Source organism: the organism of the source record quoted next (genome assembly GCF_019968985.1).
Source record: "MAG: Porospora cf. gigantea B chromosome Unknown PgB_NODE_467_length_17301_cov_122.259, whole genome shotgun sequence".
Classification (NCBI taxonomy): domain Eukaryota; phylum Apicomplexa; class Conoidasida; order Eugregarinorida; family Porosporidae; genus Porospora; species Porospora cf. gigantea B.
The window spans coordinates 1-17301 of NW_027179038.1; the positions used below are offsets into that span (position 1 = coordinate 1).

Below are 17301 nucleotides of genomic sequence, written 5' to 3' on the forward strand. Positions count from 1 at the left end.
AGTGAAGGGACTGCAGCGATTGCGCCTTGATCTGGTTCTCTATCATCCTCCGCGTGAACGACAGAGACCCCGGGAACGTGGAGACTCGCAAGACAAATCGGAAAAGCTGCCCTACGACAAGCAGTTGCACTACCAGCACCGCAAGGGGAAAGCTCGGCAAGACGTAGCGCAAAGCGAGGCCTACCACCGCAAACACCACATACAGCAGAGCAATGATGCTGAGCATCGGCGTACTCGCTCGGAGTTGCCGCACCACTCTCTTCACGGTGAACGAATGCCTGAACCTGCGGCTAAACTCGCGACCGCTCGCAGTTAGGGCAGGCAAGTCCGGGTCCGGCATTAATTAGAAGTTTTCACAGTCATCATGACCCAGCAGTCTGGCTCTCAACGGCTTCATCTCGGTGCAACGCGGACGGCTTCACTGCGTGTTCAATAACTTTCTTCAGCCCGGCTGCATTGACTTTGCGCTTCACTTTGGCATCCTGTAACTCATTTGACTCGCCTCCAGACTCGTGGATTAGCCCGTCGATCTTGGCGAGACTGTGTAGATGTGTCCTTCCGCTCACATCTTCTCTTGTTTCTTTGACAGCAGCTTAGGATCGCCTGCCGCGTTCACCTCTGCCCGTTTGATGCCTTCCTGCGGTGAAGGACCCGCCTTCCACACTCACATAAACGCCCTTGACTTGTCCAGCCAGCGTGTCGACCGGATCTAGCTTCAATGGTTCCAGCTCGTCGCCGCATTTAGCCGACACCGACACAAGCAACAGCCACACACGCATTGTATCGATACAACGACCTCCCACATGACAACGCTGAAATCCCATTCATTCTGAGAGCTCAGTCTGGAACTTCGCCCAGCTCGAATTGAGCTCGTGGAACACTGACTGAGCCAGAAACCTCTGGCGTCCGTCGCCTTTCTCTGATCTGTCAGGGTGACACTCTCTGATGGCTTTGAAGTAGGCTTTCTTGACCACAGCTCGACTAGCTACGAGCTGACCGAATGAAATTGCCTCCCAACCTGCGCCGTCCCACATCACATCTTGAACCGTGGAGAGCAACACGCGGATGTCCTTCACTTCTCCTCCGGGGCCACGGGCCCACTGCTGGACAAGGCCTGTCAGCTCGTTCGATGCGCCTAATTTCTCTTGAAGCCGCCTATGCTCGCGGTTCCTCCGTTCTGAATGATGGTAGGGAGCAGGACTCACGTTGATGATCGCCCACGGCTAGTCTGGCACGCTCATCTGCCGAAACGTGCTCCACCGGGGGCGCCGTTTCCTGCGGGGCTACTTGTGGAGTTGGTGCCAGCTGCACAGGAGGTGGTGAGAGGTGGCCAGTTTGGGGCATGAACAAGTGCGACATCGACGTCCATTCAGTCTCCCACCCCACGCCAACACAGGACTTCAAACCGATGTCGTAGGGTACAGGAACCAATTTAACTACGAGCCTGCCGTCCAGAACGGGCAGCACGTCTTTCTCGTCACAGTCTACCCAGCATTCAATTCGTTCGACGCTGACTTTGCACCTGATTAGATAGGGGTGATGGGTGCACAACCAAGCTGGCAAGCATTTCCGGAGGCCTGCGCCAGTGAGTTCCGCACACGCGGGCTGATCAGGGTTGCCATTCACACTCACCAGTTTAAAATGAGACGCACCCGTCTCCGCGCACCTCTCACACGAGTACAGAGCCCGCAGGTCGAGCAGCCGGGGCGTCTGCACACTGTAAGACGCCCAACGAGAGGCGGGTGCCCGACTCACAACCGCAGTGTGGCGATTGGCAGACTCTTTGACCGAGTCGGTGACATCTCTTGCCAACTGAGTTGCCTTGGATAGCAAACCTTTGAACCCTAATTCACGTGACTGAGAAGGGACTCACCTTCCATCGATTTCAGCGATTTCAATGGGAAAGAAGAGATCTCGGAGCGAAAACAGCGAAAGCAGCGATAGCGAGCAGCGAAACGAACGCAAGAAGGTAAAGAAGGCAAAGAAGGCAAGGAAGGCTGAGAAAGCAAAGAAGGTGGAGATGACGCCCGAGGTGGATGAGAGCACATCCGCTAGCCAAGGAAGTTGGGACGCTACTAAGAAGGAGTTCACGTGGAACATTCGCAGCGACTTGGTTCTTCGGGTGTCGAAGTTTCGGGGAAACGTGGCCGTTGACATTCGCCATTTGTGGAACGGTAACCCCACGAAGAAGGGAATACATGTGCCTGTGGAGGTGTTCAAGGAATTACAACAGTGGTCTTCGTTGAATGAGGCTCTTCGCGAGCTTGACATGTGACGTCATCAACCGATGGCATGTGAATCTCAACAATCGACCAGAAATGCGGGCAGAACGTATGCAGGATTCCCAGAATCAGACAATGATTCGATCAGCCAGAAAATATCGCCGGCGCCATGAAAAAAAGGCAGCGCGACTCGGAGAGTTCTGACTCAACCGAAAAGCCCAGCAAGAAGGTAAAGACGAGCCACGAGGAGTTACAAAAGGACCAAGGTGTATGGGACGACGAGAAGAAGGCCTTTGTTTGGCGGCTCGGGCCAGACTTAGTGTTGTGTGTTTCCAAGTTCAGAGGGAAAGTATCCGTTGACGTGAGGCATCAGTGGGAAGGTCGACCGACAAAGAAAGGGATTCATATTAGCCCTGAGATCTTCAGGGATCTCCAGGCATGGTCGTCGTTGGATTTCGCCGTGGAGAAAGCCAACGAACAGTGACTGGCTCGGAAATTCCTCATGTTGTGGGCGACTAAAATATATGATACCTTGCTGTGCGTCGAGTTTGTTAGCGATGTCGCTGTCGCCGGTATTGGCAAAACGCCTCCAAGATCTCCTCGTCCCTCTGGAGCAGAACGCAGCGGCAGGGGTGGTGGACGTGCTCGGGTCGTCGCTGTTCCCTGTAATTCCGCTACAGACTCGGATGGCTAGGCACGAAGGAAGCTTGAGCGAGCTGCTCAACACCACAGAGGCCAGCAGCATTGCGGTCGCGGACCAGCCCTCATTTTCTAGTAGAAGGAATTGTCCCTGTCGGCTGTCTGAGTTGCCTGCAGTTGTCGAGATGCGTCCATCCGGGGCACATTTTGTCTCCTACATCAACAATCTACATCCCGATGACTTCCAAGAGCTCTACCTCTGCCTAGAGGAGCTCATCACCCACGTGCTTCCTCTCTTCGCTGAGCTGATCCCCGGCCTCGACGTTACGACCGGAACCCGTCACCAGCTGGTAATCAGAGCCGTGTCGGCCTTCATTGAGCCGGGTTCCAGACGAGACTGGCTCTCATCCAACCTTCGTCACTTGGAGTTTGTGAGTTTCATCGAGAAGCTGGCATCATGCGTAATCACCTACGACCAGTCCAACCTGCTACAGACTGCCATTGTGAGCGTGTCACGGACACATTACATCGCTCCCACAGATTTAGCGGATCCTGCTTTGCCCGGTCGGAAACGTACGGTGATGATAACGCTGGTGGCTCCGAGCAACTTATGCAATGCTCGGACCGTCATTCCCCAACAGATAGACTGGTGGCAGCGAGCATTAGTCAAGAAGGTTCCGTTCCTTGGTCAACTGCCATCGCTAGTGCTGGCGTCAATATGGGAGTTCTTCGATCTGCCCACGACGACTCAGAAAAGCATGCTCACGTTCAACCGCAACGTTAAACAGTGGGAAGATTATTTAGCCAGTTCCCAAGTGCTGCCCTGAAGCACCTATGGACGGAATACGTCCTAAGAGTTATGGCGATCCCAAACGGCTTCGCTGAAGACTTGTTGATGTGCACTACTCCGTAACTGACGATTTCTTGTCCATGTCCAAACTGCCCAGCCGTTTGGCAATAATCCGTGAGGAGAAGCAGAAAAAAAAGGCTGTCCGCCAGTCCGCCCACCTACAGAAGCAACATGAGAAACTAGTTCCGGCAACACCGTCTGGGACGTGGGATGTTTCCACGATAGAGGCCAAGATTTCCGCTCTGGAGTTGCGCATTGAAGTTTCCAACGCAGAATGGGACAAACGGAAATCTGACAAACCCCACGACCAGAATGTTATGCTCTCTGGCAAACTCCAACGAAAGCTCCTTGGCCGATTAGCGTGGCTACGGCAAGGTCAGAAAGGCAACGTCAAGGTAGGGGGGACACCACAGCCGAAGGCCACGCGTCGAAAGGCGTTCCCAATGGAGAATGCCCTCCGGAAAATGAAGGTCGAAGGAGAAGGTTGTCTGTGTTGCGGGTGTCCGGACCACGTGATGGCCCTCTGCCCGCTGAACAAGTCCAAGGGAGTCCAAGTGTGCTTCAACTGTGGCTCGAAGGACCACCGGTTAAGAGATTGTCCGGAAGAAAGATCGGAATGCAACCACCTGGCTTTCGCAGTGTGCTACATCTGTGGAGAGACCAGCCACCTTTCTGGGCAGTGTGGCAAACCAAAACGTACACCCCAACCACCACGTGAACGCCCTCCGAAAGTAAAGAAGCCTGTCGACATCGACGCCGAACCATTCGAATGCTACCTTTGCGGTTCGACGGACCACGGAAAGAAGGAGTGCCCACACGTCACAAACCCTAAGTGCTTCATCTGCGGCTCGGAGGACCATCTGAGGGCCGACTGTCCTGATAATGACTTCAAGTGCTTCATCTGCGGATCTAAAGCCCACCACGTCGCAAACTGTCCTGACAAACCGGAAACTTCCGGTGGGTGCTACCATTGTGGCAGCGTTGAGCATACCCGGAAGTACTGCCCTGTACGTGGTTCGTAATGTGCTTAACTCAAGAGATCGTCCTATCGAGGAAGTCACATAACTGCTGTTCGTGATGTGCTTCACTCAAGAGCAATCACCGACAGCTCCAGATCGTCCTATCGAGGAAGTCACAAAACTGCACTAGGAACCTGTTCGTGATGCTTATCGACAGGATTCAACCTAAAAAGTCATCAGGGGAGCCTGCTCACCATCAGCTGAACCAGCGGTCTCACGTCGACAAGCAGGAGCGTAGTGTCGTCGCAGGCGCCTCCGGTGGCTTTCTGGTAGCGAATCATCGCATCAGATCCCACTCGAGAGGCAAGATGGTAGAGGCCGTCTGTGGATTGGACACGTGACAGGTGGTCCGCGACGGTACTCAGCTGTATCATGTCCCATACCCCATCTGATCCAATTATCAGAAACTCTACAGGCTCAGTAACGAGCCAGACCTTGCAGTCAGGCTTGGCTGTCTTGCCCACGTGCTCGAACTCTCGATCTCCCAGGGCCCTGGTCACGTTCAGCGCCTTCGTCGCGTTCGACTTCGTCTGAGTGATCAGCTGGCCCTTTCGTCGTAGTTCTACCATTTCGTCGCGACCGAATAGTCGTGACAGCCTTTCAATTTCTTTTGGGTTAGCGAAGTTGTGGTCATACTCGCCAAGGGCTCTTGCTTTAGCGTCCCCTTTTCGAGACCGAAACACGAACCCGCCGGAGGAGTCACCCACGAACGCTGAATAGGCGAAGGCCTTGGCGATGTCCATGATGACCACAGTGCATGTGGTGCCGCCAGGCAAGTCTCCCATCAAGTCGTCAATGCATCCGAAAACGTAACTGAAATAGGCCTCCACGACAGATTGCTGTCCCTTCTGAATGAGTGTTCTGACATTCGGTGCTCTCAATGACAGCTCTATCAGTTCCATAAGGCACCTAACGCCTCGGCGGGAGCAAACATCACCCGCCCTGTGATGATGGCCAGGACTCTTCTCACCGGGCTTGTCGCCCTCGTCAGTCGTGCTCAAACCATGTCCGTCGCAGACACAGAAAACGTAAAACTCGTTCTCGTCGTCAACCTTTATCCTCGAGACGGAGAATCCATCTTGATTCCGGCACCCTCCAGTTCCTTTGAACACAGGATGCTCCCGGACACAGAGGAGGTTTTTGTTCCCCTGTTTGAAGAAAACGCCAGTCTGCTCATATATACGCCGACTCTTTTCAATGTCGTTGATGGCGTGATGGGGTGAAGTGGCCACATCCTCCGTTGCCGGGTGCCAGTCAAGACTCTTTAGTTCACGCAAGATTCGCTGCACGGCTTGCTTTCGTTGGACGGTTTCGGATTTTACGCCGACTTCGATATGCGTGGCCTCGGGTGACATGGTGTCACTAAGGCCCTTCTTGGGCCACATGGATTCGACTAGCTCAAGTCTTCTCAGCGTGCACGGCACACAAAAGACACATTTCGGTATCATTCGGTATCCTTCACGTCACTTAGGCCGTGCTCGACACTTTTCTATCGCTTGAACAGCTTCCACTGCTTGAACTGCAGACACCACCTGTGATTAACTCCATCCAAACTCACCAAGCTCGCCTGAAAACTGTCCCAGTCACTGGGGGGAACTTCGTCATCCATCGACGTTACGACACTCTCGCTCTCACTAGGGGGCAGGGACTGGCTCCCTTGTTTTCCCAGTCGCGTGACTGTGAACTCCTTCCCATTCAGATCGACGGTAACGGGTTGGCTCAGAGGCAGCGGTTCCTGGAAAAGATGAGACATGCGAACGTGTGCGGTTGCGAAGGTCAGAACCCAGAGCGGCCAGGTACCTTTTGTGGCATTGTTGTGGTTCTTGCTGCAGAGGATTTTTCTCGGGTTGACACGTTCCCCTTCTCTTTCATGTCATTGCTGGCTTGAAACGGCCTGAGGTGGCTCCTATATTTTTCACAACGAGTGCCAACCTGTTTAGTGTCACGAATCCGATTTCTTTGGGCTTCGAAGTTCGATGTTGATGATAAAGAGAGATATACTTCCATGAGTTTAGATATCGATTCCCGGCTTAAATGGCGATTTATCTGTTCCCCTTAAGCAGTCAATTGGATTCCATCTAGTCTCACCGTATCATGGCGTCTGTGTGACCGTAGAATCAGTCTTTAACAAGTTTTATAATGTACAAACATTTGACCAGATGCACGAATCACACTCAGCGACGGCGCAATTGACGTTAATTATCGCCTTTACGTTGGAGCGCCATGACCGCGAGGAACTCCAGGAAGAAACCAAAAAAGGAAGCCACGCCGACAAAAGTCGGCGTGAGACGATCTACAAGGAAGAGGCATGTATCGAGTGACGAGTCGGACGTGAGCTCTGCCATGGATACCTCTGTGTCCAAAGCGGAGAGTAAGGCGAGCCCGAGCCCCAGCGAGGAGTTGTGGCCCAACATTGGCGAGACAAAGGAAGACGACGACTTAATCGTAAACAGGGTCAACCGGAGGAAGCAGTTGGCGCGCGAGTTGATCAAGAAAAGGAAACACGACGATAGACGCAGGGCACAGTCTGTAGACCTCAGCACTGTTAGTCTACGAAGTCTGCTGCAAGAGAGTGAGAGTTTTATCGAAGGCGTGCTGGCCCGGTCCAACTCCAAGGCCAAAGCCAAGAATAGTAAAAAAAAGAAGGAAACCAGTAAGCGCAGTCGACGGCCCACAGAGGATGAAGAGGATCCTGAGGAGAATGTCACACGTCTCTCAGTCCAGCCTTCCTTGCTTAGCGGGGCTACGTTGAAGAACTATCAGCTGGAGGGTCTCAATTGGCTCATCAGTCTGTACGAAAACGGTTTGAACGGTATCTTAGCCGACGAGATGGGTCTTGGGAAGACAATTCAGACCATTACTCTCTTTGCGTACTTGAAGGAGTTTAGGAGCATCGATGGCCCTCATCTCGTGCTGGCTCCGAAGAGTACATTGGGTAACTGGCTCTCCGAGATCAACCGTTTCTGCCCCGCGTTGAAGGCCTTCAAATTTCATGGCACCAAGGATGAACGAGAACAAATGAAACTGACGGCTTTCGCTCCCGGGGCCTATGACGTCTACATCACATCCTATGAGTTGTGTGTTCGGGAGAAGAATCTGCTCCAAAAGATGCGTTGGCGCTACTTAGTGATTGACGAAGCGCACAGGATTAAGAATGAAGCGTCAAAGCTGTCGCAAGTAACTCGGACGTTCCGGACCGAGTTTAGGCTTCTCTTGACAGGCACGCCTCTACAAAATAACCTTCACGAGTTATGGTCATTGCTGAACTTCCTGTTTCCCGAAATCTTCGCCTCCTCAGAGGAGTTCGAGTCAGTGTTTGACCTTACCAGCCAAGACGATACGATTTCCCAATCAGATCGAGAAGCCAAGAACGCAGAGATCGTTACTCGGCTACACAAAATTCTCCGACCTTTCATGCTACGAAGAGTGAAGGTTGAGGTCACGGTGGACCTCCCCCCGAAGAAGGAGCTGCTGCTCTACATCCCGCTCTCCCAAATGCAGAAGCAGCTTTACAGGGCGTTATTGGCCAAGAACGCCGACGCTGCACATGACGGAGCGGGAGTGCCTTCTAGATCGAGACTCATGAACCTGGCGATGCAGCTTCGTAAAGCTTGCAACCACCCGTACCTGTTTGAGGGGTATGAGGAACCCAATGCGGACCCCTTTGGGGAACACCTCATCAAGAACTCCGGTAAGATGACCTTCATTGATCGGCTTTTAACTCGTCTGATCGCCTCTGGGTCTCGAGTGCTCATCTTCAGCCAGATGACGCGGATGCTGGATATTTTGGATGACTATTGTCGGCTGCGGTACTTCAAGTACTGTCGAATTGATGGAAGCACGTCCGGCCATGATCGAGACGCTGCTATAGAGGGCTTCAACACCCCGAACTCGGAAATCGCGGTGTTCCTTCTGTCCACTCGGGCTGGTGGTTTAGGAATCAACCTCACCGCAGCCGATACTGTTGTGCTTTTCGATTCTGACTGGAATCCGCAGGTTGATTTGCAGGCTATGGATCGAGCGCACCGTATTGGGCAGACCAGACCTGTCAACGTGTACCGTCTGATTCACGAGCACACAATAGAAGAAAAAGTCCTCGAAAAGGCCACAATGAAACTGCAGCTCGACTCCGCTGTCATCCAGCAGGGTGGATACAGCTCCAAGAACCGACACCTTGCCAAAGGGGAGCTGATGAGTATGGTGCAGTACGGCGCCGACCGCATTTTCAAGGCTGGTGTGTCGATGGAGGATTTATCTGAGGCCGACTTCAACCTCATCTTGCAACGAGGCGAGCAGAAACACGTTGAAATCAACAACAAGCTGCAAGCGCACGTGAAGAAGCGGCTGTTGGATTTTAGGTAAGGTCTCCGGCAATGCAAGCCGCGTTGGAAGCGATATTACTTGGGCTGTATGCCATTTTTTCTCACATTCATCCAGCCAATCCACAAAGGAAATGAATGCGGACTACCTCGCAGAAATTTTCTCAGGGAACATTGACACTGAGGAGGCTAGGATGGAGAAGGAGGCCTGGCTCGCCATGGCCGCGGAGGATCTGGAAGAACAGCACTCCAAGCGAAAGGCACGTGCTGAGCAGAACAGGATGGAACAAGTGATGAAACAGGCGCTGAAGAGCCAGAAGGTCCAACAGACCCGTTTGCCACCCATGCAAGAGTGGCAGTTCTATCCTCGAGAAAAGTTGTTGGCTCTCCATGATGAGGAATTCGAGCTAATACAAGCGCGATTCGTTGCTGAGGAAAATGGAGAGGACTCCGACGTTTTAACTGCTCGCCTCCTGGACGTCAAAGAGCACCTACAAGATGGCCTGGCACAAGGATTCGGTGATTGGTCCAGACGCGACTTTCAAGCATTCGTTCGAGGCTGCGAGATCCATGGGAGAAACGATCTTCGAGAGATCAACTTGGAGATCGGACCCCACAAAACACCAAGGCAAGTGCAGGCGTACAGCAGTGCCTTCTGGAAGCACATCGAAAACCTCCCTGACGGAAAGCGGATCGTAGCCCGCATCACAACTGGAGAGGTGGGGATCGATCGCAGACTGGACATTGAAAAGATCATTCGACTGTAGGTTTATGCTGTTTTTCCTCATTCAGGAAGCAAACTCAGTGCCGTAATCCTTGGCAAGAGGCTCACCTCGCTGGCTGGTCTCAGTCTTCAGTGCGTAAGCTCTTCAACGAGACTGAGGATCGGTGGCTGCTGAATATAATGGCGATACTCGGATACGGGCTGTGGGACCGCTACAGAGTCCACGCGAGGTGTGACTCAATCCTTCGTTACGACTGGTACCTTCAATCCAGATCAGCTGTTGAATTCAATCGTCGTGCGGAAACTTTAGTTCGCCAACTGAAGAAGGAGGCGTCTGACACAGGGCGAAAACGCAGGACGACTATATCCGAAGGTGACAAGAAACGCCGCAAGACAACACAGGGCTCCCGACCAGAAACTGCTGAGTCTGTTTTGCCCGAGACTCCCATAACTGAACCCACAGACGGAGAGAAGCTGGCTGAGGGGTCTCAGGTTGGTATTGTGGAGGAGGAGGAAGCCAGCAAGTCAGAGGACCCAACGCCTCTGGAAGCACCAGACGACGATATTAGCTTATGAGCCCATGATCTTTGTGCTTTGTTGTACACATACACAGCCTTAATCTGCTTTCCACGAGTTAGTAACATCACCCAATCAGCCTTTATCATCCGTCGGAAGCGACAACGAGCAGTCTCAATCAGCCTTCGGAGAGGTATAAAGTCTTCTGACAAACAACGCGACGGACATGGAACCCACTGCTCCGCACATTAAGGCCACCATACCCGAGACAATTGATAGGATTGTAATGGAGTGGGCGAGCTGGAAGAAACCAGTCACCAGAGTGTTCCTCAAAAGGAAGAAGTACCCAAATAACCATAAGGTCACGCCGGCGGACAGGCCGCTCAATACGGAGATGCTGACTTAGAGGAGCACCCGTCACTCACCGAGGCCATCTGTGGTCTTCACTGTTCAGCACCACGAATGCCGCCACCACCGTAGCGAGTCCATGCAAGGTCAGAAGCAAGATGAAGCCAATGAGAATCTCCTGCCACTGTCCAAAGGAAGAACTGCTCCAAAGCTCTCCAAAGAAGTAGGTCCAGTGCACTGCACTACCGCCCACTGAGACGACGCCTGGCAGCACCCAGCCGGCAGCGGTCAGAAAATGGGAGTTGTCGGGTAGGGGGCGGCTGAGGGAGGTCACGCGTGCTGGAGGGGTCATTGATTTGAAAAGCATCATGCCGAGCCGGGCGCCAAGGAGGTGCAACGGTAAGTTGGCTACGATAAGCAGTCCGATGCCAGTCAATAGGAAGGAGAGCGTAACTGTCCCAGTTGTGCCATAGGCGAATGAGATCGTGTTGAAGTACACAAGGATACAGAAGAGGAATAGCGGGAAAACCACCCACTGCAGCAGGTAGGCCTGTGAAACGGATTTCGTTTGGAACATGCGCAGGTAATACGAACCCACCAACCCGGCGACAGCCTGGAACCCACAGTAGGTCCATACCAGCGTGTCAAGGAACTGGTGAGACTGCATACCCGTCGCCTCTGCGATGACAATCGAAGCTGCCACCGTGAATGAGAGTTGGATACCAGCTGCGACGACCGCAGAGAGCAGAGGCAGTTGGCTGGGCTTCCGAAAGGCGTCACCCTGCACCTGCTTCCAGCCCGACTCCTCCTGCCCCTCGACATCCACCTCACTGGACGTGGCCTTGTTAAGCAGATGAATCACGGTTCCGGTGAGCAAAGCAACCATCATCATGCCGTTGCACGTTGCATACGTCAGAATCTCGTTCTCAGTATGTCGGGTAGCTGGTCTCAGAACACGGGTGCGGCTTTCGGTATCCATGGCCTCAGTCCATTTCAGCGAGTAGGTGAATTTTATTGTCTCGTTTGCATCCAGAGGCACAAGAGTGCGAGGAGTGATAGTGAACGATACTACCTTGTCGTCCTTGGAGGTGCAAACCACATCCTTGTGCGTGTACAGCAGGGGAGTACCATCCTTTGCGATGGCGCCCAGAGGTACGCTGGCAGGCAGTCCGTCCATGGAGTACTCCACAAGATACTTGGCCCTAATAGCAGATCCAAGTTCCAGGGCATTATCCGGCCGGAGACGCATGTTGCAGAGCTCTCGCGACTCGGAATCCACCTTAAAGCCGACGTGGAGTCTGGAAAATAAGACAGGCGCATGTCCTGAAATAAGTTCGCCAAACGAAATCTCTCTTCGAGTCACGGTCTCTGCCCAGAGCTCACATACGGGTAGGTCCTCTACACTAAAAGTCTCTTGCGGGTTGTGAAGTGGGCTGAACCGGTTCGCCCAGACGGGGATCTGGTCACCGTCGCTGTAGGACTGCGTACCCGGCATCAGGCTTCCGAGCGCGATAGTGACTCCAAGCGCGATCCTCATAGTTTTTAGACTTTTATTCCGCGAGTTGACAACCCTCGCGGATCTCACTAATGTCAGCGTCTAACCGTCGGCGTTTCGCCAAGACCCCTGCAACCAAAGGGTCAACTTGCCATAAACACACTGAAGACCCAGAGGTCACGACTAAGGTGTCGTGATTCTGGAAACAGGCAACGTGCTCGACCAGCTCGCCCACCACTACTCGCTTCAACCTCAACTCTCGTGCGTCCCAGATGCCAAAGCCTCCTGTTGCCAGCCCCATCACAAGGTAGTGGGCATCGTTGGTCCAGCAAGGCAACAGGCGGGTCGTCACCGTGCTTATGTGGTGATAGACGCAAGTTTTCATCTCCGAGATGGTTAATCTGGCCTTAGCCTCCACCTCAGCCGTAGAGTAGCCAAACAATCTGTCATCAGGGTCAACTTCGCCCTCCTCTGATTTAGGTGAATCTCCTTCAAAAAGTAGCCTGCTGCGGCGTACTGATGGGGCGTTCAGTAATCTGCCGACATACTGCGGCGGTGTTTTCGTCATGTCCACCACCATCAGCTCTGCCAACGGCGGCCGCGGAGTGCCGAAGTCTGCAAGGGAGGTGCCGATCAGCAGCCTCGCCCCGCCGGGACTGAAGCATAAGAACGATATAGCTTCTGAAGCGACGTTTAGCATACGATCCTGGATGTCGATGATCATCACGGCTTCCATTTGGCAGGGTATCGCCGCGGAGGCATCGGACTTCGCGCTCTCACTGTACACGACAACAGTGTAGTCCCCGTAGGCCACAGCGAAAGTCATCGGATCGCAGCACGCGCCCACGGCACCTCCGCAGCGGTTTTTCTCGTTTGCCGGTCGACGGTGGTGTGTCTGCAATAGGTCATGCGGACTGTAGGACACGGCGGGACCGTTCTCGTGCAGCGTGGACCACAAGAACGCACAGTCTCGTCCTTGCTCGTCCGGATAGGTGGCCACAAAGAACGGCCGAGACTTAAATGCTGCGAAAGCAGTGAATTCGTCTACAGCCGTTGGTAACGAGTAGCTTCTCGCGAAGCGATTCTCCTTGATATCCCACATCCTAATTGCTGTGACAAGCAACTCTGACTTACCCCTCTTCGCGCAGGGTTCCAAGCTGCTGACGAGAGTCATCAGCGAAGACCCCAACCCCACGAATACAGCGCGTGTCGGTCGTAATTTGCGGCTGTGTAGCTGCTTGGATGCCAGGCGGCATGACGTGACGCTGGAGGACTGAGTCTCGGGAAGTCGACTGGATCGGAACCCTTCGATAGCGTTCGAGACGGACAGCTGCTTGTGCAGGTGGTAGATCCACAATGAGTCCTCTTGTGTGCCAACCAGAAACCGACATGACTCCTCGCCATCTTCCACATCCAGAAATTCTGGAGCGCTGGTGAGGTCTGTTATCCGTCTGTGCAGCCGCCAGGACGCATAGGAAGACCAGAGGTCCTTCCCGTCTGCCGCAGTCGACTGCTCGTCCCATCTGTTGTTCTTTCGTGAGTCAGAGGACACGGAAGGAATGGACGTTGGGTTCGCATTGAAGAGGGTACGAGCCAGAGCCTCCTCCATAATCAGGAAATTACGTGGCTCTGCAACCGAAGCCACTCCCTTCCCAATTTCGTCTTTCGTTGCTAGTTTAGAGCTCAGGGTGAGCACCTGTGCTGTTCAAGACGTCGTCGCTTTGGAAGTTTAGAGGCACGATGAACATTCACGAGCCGCGATCTCGCGGCCATAACGTCGACAGGTAGAGGGCTCGTTTCAGTATGTTGCGGCAGGTGGTGGTCATGGCTGCCTGGCTTTCCTCATAGCGGGTGGGGCAGCAATGGCACAGGCGCACCGTGAATTCCAGATAGAGGTGCCGCATAAATTGCTATGTAATCCGCGCATCTATACTTACCTGAATGACTGGAAACTGGAAAGTGGGCCTCCCGACGTTGTTGCTTGTGTTGCAAGGATCGATGATAACCACATGCTGAGGGTTGGTCTGGAACCTCGGAGGGATGTCTCTGTGGATAGCCGTGATCTCTGGCGTCTTCAGGGACGGCAGCACGATGGACATCGTTGTGGGGTCAAACGACGCAACGAGTTCAGCGACATTTTTGTTGGCGATCGTAACGCTGGGTTCCAGCAGATCACACCCCGAGTAGAAGGCCAGCAATCTGGTGTGGAGAGGGCCCCACACTCACCTCAAGAGCAGCCGACCAACACTAAGTGAGGGGTCTTCTTGGGCTACGAAGGCAGCGGCCATCAGAAACAAGCTGTACGAGGCCAGCCCTCCACTGAAGGGCTTGTTTAGCCCACCATTCCGAAGGAGCTGCTTCAGAACCAGCATCAGCTGCCTCAACTTGGGTGCGTCGTCGAGATACCGCTCAACGAGCACCACAGTCGGGATGCCGGTATGATTCTCGGTCTGCACGGTGATATCCACTTGAATCGTGTGACTCTTCAGAATTTTGGAGCTTTGAAGCATCAGCAGTGGCATGGTTTCCGACGGTATGACGAAAACCTCATCAACCCAAGCCCCAATGGATGCCTTATTTCGCTTCTTCTTCGCACCTTCCGCCAGGATCTCGGCGTCGATACATTCTGCGATGGTCAGGAGGACCTCCTGACGGTTGTCGTCATGACCCTGCACACCTGTGAGAACCAGATCGATATCTGAGCACGGCAACGCCAGCCTGGTTTTGACGGACCCATACGGAAGCAGAACTGGATTGAGCACCTCTCTTCTCAAGTAGGCATTCTTTTGCACGGCCTTTCTGACTGCCTTAGAGACAACAGTTACCAGAAACCGTCGACAAGGCCCATCATTCGACCCGGTATACGTGTCGACAGACGTCTGACTCCATGTCCTTTGGTTCCCCACCTCAAATTGGCTAATGTCCCGAGACAACGAGGCCTCCACTTCGAAGCGAGGGCCGGCGGCTTCCCTGATAAGCAGGCCCTTGCCGTCAGCTATATCGCCTAGAAGTAGGGATTCACTCATCGTAATTATACCAGATTAAAAATGACGTTTTCTTGATACCCGAGTGTTACAGTGTACGATGATTTATCTACAAGCTCAGTGACTACAAGTGTAGAACCCAACGAAAGTGCCGAAGAAACCGCTGTCTCTACCCAATCAAATAAAGAATTTTGGATGATTCGTGAATGTCTTCTGAGCGAACGAGGAGGCCTAACATTCAATGTGAAGGTGATGGCTGCAAATGAACCGACGCCTTTTAGCTGGAGCCTCCTGGACGCCCTGAAGCGAGCAGAAACCGCATATAAGTCGCCTGAGGAGTTGAAAAGGGATGTCGATCAGTGGATTGCCCGTTTCGAGTCGAACGCGGAGGACCAACCAGAGGCTGACGCTGAAGGCTGGGTCAAAGTTGTCGATAAGAGAACTGGCAAGCACAAGGCCGTTGGTAACCGGGACATGTGGGGGGCTTTCGGAGCCACAATGACTGCTGACGTCAAAAAGAAGAAGCGGGCGAGACCAGCTTCCTACGATGACTTCTACGCGTTTCAGGTGAAGCGCAGAAAAGCCGCCACGATAAACAAGTTGGCTGACGACCTCGAAAGTTAGAAATGCAAGTGTCTGTTCACCTCTCCCAAAGTTTCCTGAAGTTGCTTCCGCATGTCTACCAACTCCGAGTGTGACATTTCCCTGTAGTTGACCCGCTGGTCCACGGATTGTGACCGTTTCCGACTTCGGTCGTCTCTTCGGTGACGCACAGGTGTCTCGGGTTCGTCCTTGAGAAGACGTCTCGCGTGTTCTCGACGCAAGCTGGCCACCTTAGACTCATGCTTTCGTCGAAACGCCTCTACTTTACGGTCGAGGCTCTGCTGGAGGCGGTCTCTGATTGCTTCCGCAGTTCGCTCCAATTGAACGCGCGACTCCCTCTTGACAGAACGAAGTTCTTCATTCCGCTCCTCCAAGGCCTTCAGCAGCTTTTTTACCTCTTTGCGAGAGTCAGCCAGCTCTGTTGCCTGGTCTTCCATTGTAGAAATCCGGAGCCGTAGTTCATCTCTCGATGCACACGACTCCTGGTACTCCTCCCTCAACGTGGCATTCTCCTCCTTGAGGCGTTCGATTATGAGATTGGCCCTCTCGAATGCACTTTCCAAACCTCTGAGTTCACTTTGAAGCTTGTTTGTCTCGACGACATCTATGTTCGACGTAATGACATTCGCCAATTCCGCTTTGCCACGTTTTCGCTCCGCGGAGTCTGTGTAACCCTATCTAGATCCCCACGTAGTTGTTGCTTAAGGTAGCTGATCTGCTCATGCTCCGACTGAAGCAGATTTTCTTGCCCTTTCAGTTCATTCCGAATAATGTCCAACTCCAATTGGGTGACATGCAGATCCCTGGTGAGGCGCGAGTTTTCCTCGCGACAGGCTATTACCTGTGAGGTCAAGCTGTTCACTTCAACCCTAGACTCATCCAGCTGCCGCTGGCTTAATGACAGAGCAGACTCGAGCTGCGAAAACTGGGCGCATTCTAAATCCACAGGAGAAAGCTGCACGTCCCCCTTCCGCGAAGGCACGACCCACTCCTGGTTGGATCGGGCGGTCCCCGTTACAGGACTGTCCAAGAAGGGCGATGATAAGGGTGAGTGGTCGTCTCGGGACGTCTCACAAGCCATGTCAACGATCCCTCCCTGGGGCAAGCGCAGAATAGGTCGGATCTCCTTGGGCAACGCACGAGCAATACCAGGAGAGAGGATGGCGTGCCGTGATCTCTCATGTGTCATTGGGGTGGTAGAAAGCTCCTGTGAGAAAGCAGAGTCTGACAGCTGCAGGGAGTCTGCACTAACGCCTAGCTCATACGCCGGCATAATACAAATATTTACACAGGATGACTAGTTGCATGGGCCGTCTGTTCAAGAAACGGAAGACTGAAAGGACTGATGTCAAGAAGCCACAAACCGTGACTGAGGAAATGTCCCGAGAGCAAGCCCTAGAGTCCCGAGGCCCTAGAAAGAAGACGGCCCGCTTCAATGACGCTGTCGAGGTCGTGGAATTCCACGAAGGCGAGAGAGCCTTACAGAAGGACGCCGCCAGATCAGTTGGGCTGGAGGAGCATATTGTCAGTCGAGTCCCATCAGAGGAACCCCAGTCCTGTTGCCTGGCAGATTCCATCGCAG

At 53.4% G+C, this 17301-nt stretch overlaps 16 protein-coding genes across 23 annotated transcripts; 8 read left to right on the plus strand and 8 right to left on the minus strand.

Annotated features, from left to right (window-relative positions):
- Positions 1–362: 362 nt before the first annotated feature.
- Positions 363–779, minus strand: KVP17_005349 (uncharacterized protein; the record flags this gene model as incomplete). The annotated part of the gene is made up of 3 exons (XM_068515158.1): positions 363–540; positions 567–637; positions 669–779. 3 exons carry the CDS (start codon positions 777–779, stop codon positions 363–365), a joined length of 360 nt encoding a protein of 119 aa, XP_068373925.1.
- Positions 780–824: 45 nt separating this feature from the next.
- KVP17_004618 (uncharacterized protein) lies at positions 825–1880 on the minus strand (the record flags this gene model as incomplete). 3 transcript variants are annotated; one of them, XM_068522970.1, is made up of 3 exons in its annotated part: positions 825–1177; positions 1206–1717; positions 1756–1802. In XM_068522970.1, 3 exons carry the CDS (start codon positions 1800–1802, stop codon positions 825–827), a joined length of 912 nt encoding a protein of 303 aa, XP_068373909.1. The 3 variants fall into 3 exon arrangements, with proteins under 3 accessions (XP_068373909.1, XP_068373908.1, XP_068373907.1); XM_068522968.1 differs by adding an exon at positions 1874–1880 and having other exon boundaries at positions 1156–1835; XM_068522969.1 differs by lacking the exons at positions 1206–1717; positions 1756–1802 and having other exon boundaries at positions 825–1034.
- A 17-nt stretch (positions 1881–1897) lies between these two features.
- KVP17_004625 (uncharacterized protein) lies at positions 1898–2275 on the plus strand (the record flags this gene model as incomplete). Its single annotated transcript, XM_068522981.1, has 1 exon — positions 1898–2275. The coding sequence occupies one exon, from the start codon at positions 1898–1900 to the stop codon at positions 2273–2275; it is 378 nt and encodes a 125-aa protein (XP_068373919.1).
- A 116-nt stretch (positions 2276–2391) lies between these two features.
- KVP17_004628 (uncharacterized protein) lies at positions 2392–2706 on the plus strand (the record flags this gene model as incomplete). The annotated part of the gene is made up of 1 exon (XM_068522984.1): positions 2392–2706. The coding sequence occupies one exon, from the start codon at positions 2392–2394 to the stop codon at positions 2704–2706; it is 315 nt and encodes a 104-aa protein (XP_068373922.1).
- Positions 2707–2746: 40 nt separating this feature from the next.
- KVP17_004617 (uncharacterized protein) lies at positions 2747–3688 on the plus strand (the record flags this gene model as incomplete). Of its 2 annotated transcripts, none has more annotated exons than XM_068522967.1 (1): positions 2747–3688. In XM_068522967.1, the coding sequence occupies one exon, from the start codon at positions 2747–2749 to the stop codon at positions 3686–3688; it is 942 nt and encodes a 313-aa protein (XP_068373906.1). The 2 variants fall into 2 exon arrangements, with proteins under 2 accessions (XP_068373906.1, XP_068373905.1); XM_068522966.1 differs by having other exon boundaries at positions 2780–3688.
- Positions 3689–3791: 103 nt separating this feature from the next.
- Positions 3792–4733, plus strand: KVP17_004619 (uncharacterized protein; the record flags this gene model as incomplete). The annotated part of the gene is made up of 1 exon (XM_068522971.1): positions 3792–4733. One exon carries the CDS (start codon positions 3792–3794, stop codon positions 4731–4733), a length of 942 nt encoding a protein of 313 aa, XP_068373910.1.
- A 173-nt stretch (positions 4734–4906) lies between these two features.
- Positions 4907–6115, minus strand: KVP17_004620 (uncharacterized protein; the record flags this gene model as incomplete). Of its 2 annotated transcripts, none has more annotated exons than XM_068522973.1 (1): positions 4907–6115. In XM_068522973.1, one exon carries the CDS (start codon positions 6113–6115, stop codon positions 4907–4909), a length of 1209 nt encoding a protein of 402 aa, XP_068373912.1. The 2 variants fall into 2 exon arrangements, with proteins under 2 accessions (XP_068373912.1, XP_068373911.1); XM_068522972.1 differs by having other exon boundaries at positions 4907–6085.
- A 104-nt stretch (positions 6116–6219) lies between these two features.
- Positions 6220–6483, minus strand: KVP17_004621 (uncharacterized protein; the record flags this gene model as incomplete). The annotated part of the gene is made up of 1 exon (XM_068522974.1): positions 6220–6483. The coding sequence occupies one exon, from the start codon at positions 6481–6483 to the stop codon at positions 6220–6222; it is 264 nt and encodes an 87-aa protein (XP_068373913.1).
- A 590-nt stretch (positions 6484–7073) lies between these two features.
- KVP17_004626 (uncharacterized protein) lies at positions 7074–9092 on the plus strand (the record flags this gene model as incomplete). The annotated part of the gene is made up of 1 exon (XM_068522982.1): positions 7074–9092. One exon carries the CDS (start codon positions 7074–7076, stop codon positions 9090–9092), a length of 2019 nt encoding a protein of 672 aa, XP_068373920.1.
- Positions 9093–9183: 91 nt separating this feature from the next.
- On the plus strand, positions 9184–10349 carry KVP17_004627 (uncharacterized protein; the record flags this gene model as incomplete). The annotated part of the gene is made up of 2 exons (XM_068522983.1): positions 9184–9812; positions 9842–10349. 2 exons carry the CDS (start codon positions 9184–9186, stop codon positions 10347–10349), a joined length of 1137 nt encoding a protein of 378 aa, XP_068373921.1.
- A 114-nt stretch (positions 10350–10463) lies between these two features.
- Positions 10464–12174, minus strand: KVP17_004616 (uncharacterized protein; the record flags this gene model as incomplete). Of its 2 annotated transcripts, XM_068522965.1 has the most annotated exons (2): positions 10464–10686; positions 10715–12132. In XM_068522965.1, the coding sequence occupies 2 exons, from the start codon at positions 12130–12132 to the stop codon at positions 10464–10466; spliced, it is 1641 nt and encodes a 546-aa protein (XP_068373904.1). The 2 variants fall into 2 exon arrangements, with proteins under 2 accessions (XP_068373904.1, XP_068373903.1); XM_068522964.1 differs by lacking the exon at positions 10464–10686 and having other exon boundaries at positions 10711–12174.
- KVP17_004630 (uncharacterized protein) lies at positions 10516–10695 on the plus strand (the record flags this gene model as incomplete). The annotated part of the gene is made up of 1 exon (XM_068522986.1): positions 10516–10695. One exon carries the CDS (start codon positions 10516–10518, stop codon positions 10693–10695), a length of 180 nt encoding a protein of 59 aa, XP_068373924.1.
- A 13-nt stretch (positions 12175–12187) lies between the features above and the next one.
- Positions 12188–13741, minus strand: KVP17_004622 (uncharacterized protein; the record flags this gene model as incomplete). 2 transcript variants are annotated; one of them, XM_068522976.1, is made up of 2 exons in its annotated part: positions 12188–13242; positions 13267–13741. In XM_068522976.1, the coding sequence occupies 2 exons, from the start codon at positions 13739–13741 to the stop codon at positions 12188–12190; spliced, it is 1530 nt and encodes a 509-aa protein (XP_068373915.1). The 2 variants fall into 2 exon arrangements, with proteins under 2 accessions (XP_068373915.1, XP_068373914.1); XM_068522975.1 differs by having other exon boundaries at positions 12188–13741.
- Positions 13742–14042: 301 nt separating this feature from the next.
- On the minus strand, positions 14043–15158 carry KVP17_004629 (uncharacterized protein; the record flags this gene model as incomplete). Its single annotated transcript, XM_068522985.1, has 2 exons — positions 14043–14331; positions 14359–15158. The coding sequence occupies 2 exons, from the start codon at positions 15156–15158 to the stop codon at positions 14043–14045; spliced, it is 1089 nt and encodes a 362-aa protein (XP_068373923.1).
- Positions 15159–15311: 153 nt separating this feature from the next.
- Positions 15312–15740, plus strand: KVP17_004623 (uncharacterized protein; the record flags this gene model as incomplete). The annotated part of the gene is made up of 1 exon (XM_068522978.1): positions 15312–15740. The coding sequence occupies one exon, from the start codon at positions 15312–15314 to the stop codon at positions 15738–15740; it is 429 nt and encodes a 142-aa protein (XP_068373916.1).
- KVP17_004624 (uncharacterized protein) lies at positions 15737–16992 on the minus strand (the record flags this gene model as incomplete). 2 transcript variants are annotated; one of them, XM_068522979.1, is made up of 2 exons in its annotated part: positions 15737–16383; positions 16410–16992. In XM_068522979.1, 2 exons carry the CDS (start codon positions 16990–16992, stop codon positions 15737–15739), a joined length of 1230 nt encoding a protein of 409 aa, XP_068373917.1. The 2 variants fall into 2 exon arrangements, with proteins under 2 accessions (XP_068373917.1, XP_068373918.1); XM_068522980.1 differs by having other exon boundaries at positions 16324–16992.
- Between the last annotated feature and the right edge of the window lie 309 nt (positions 16993–17301).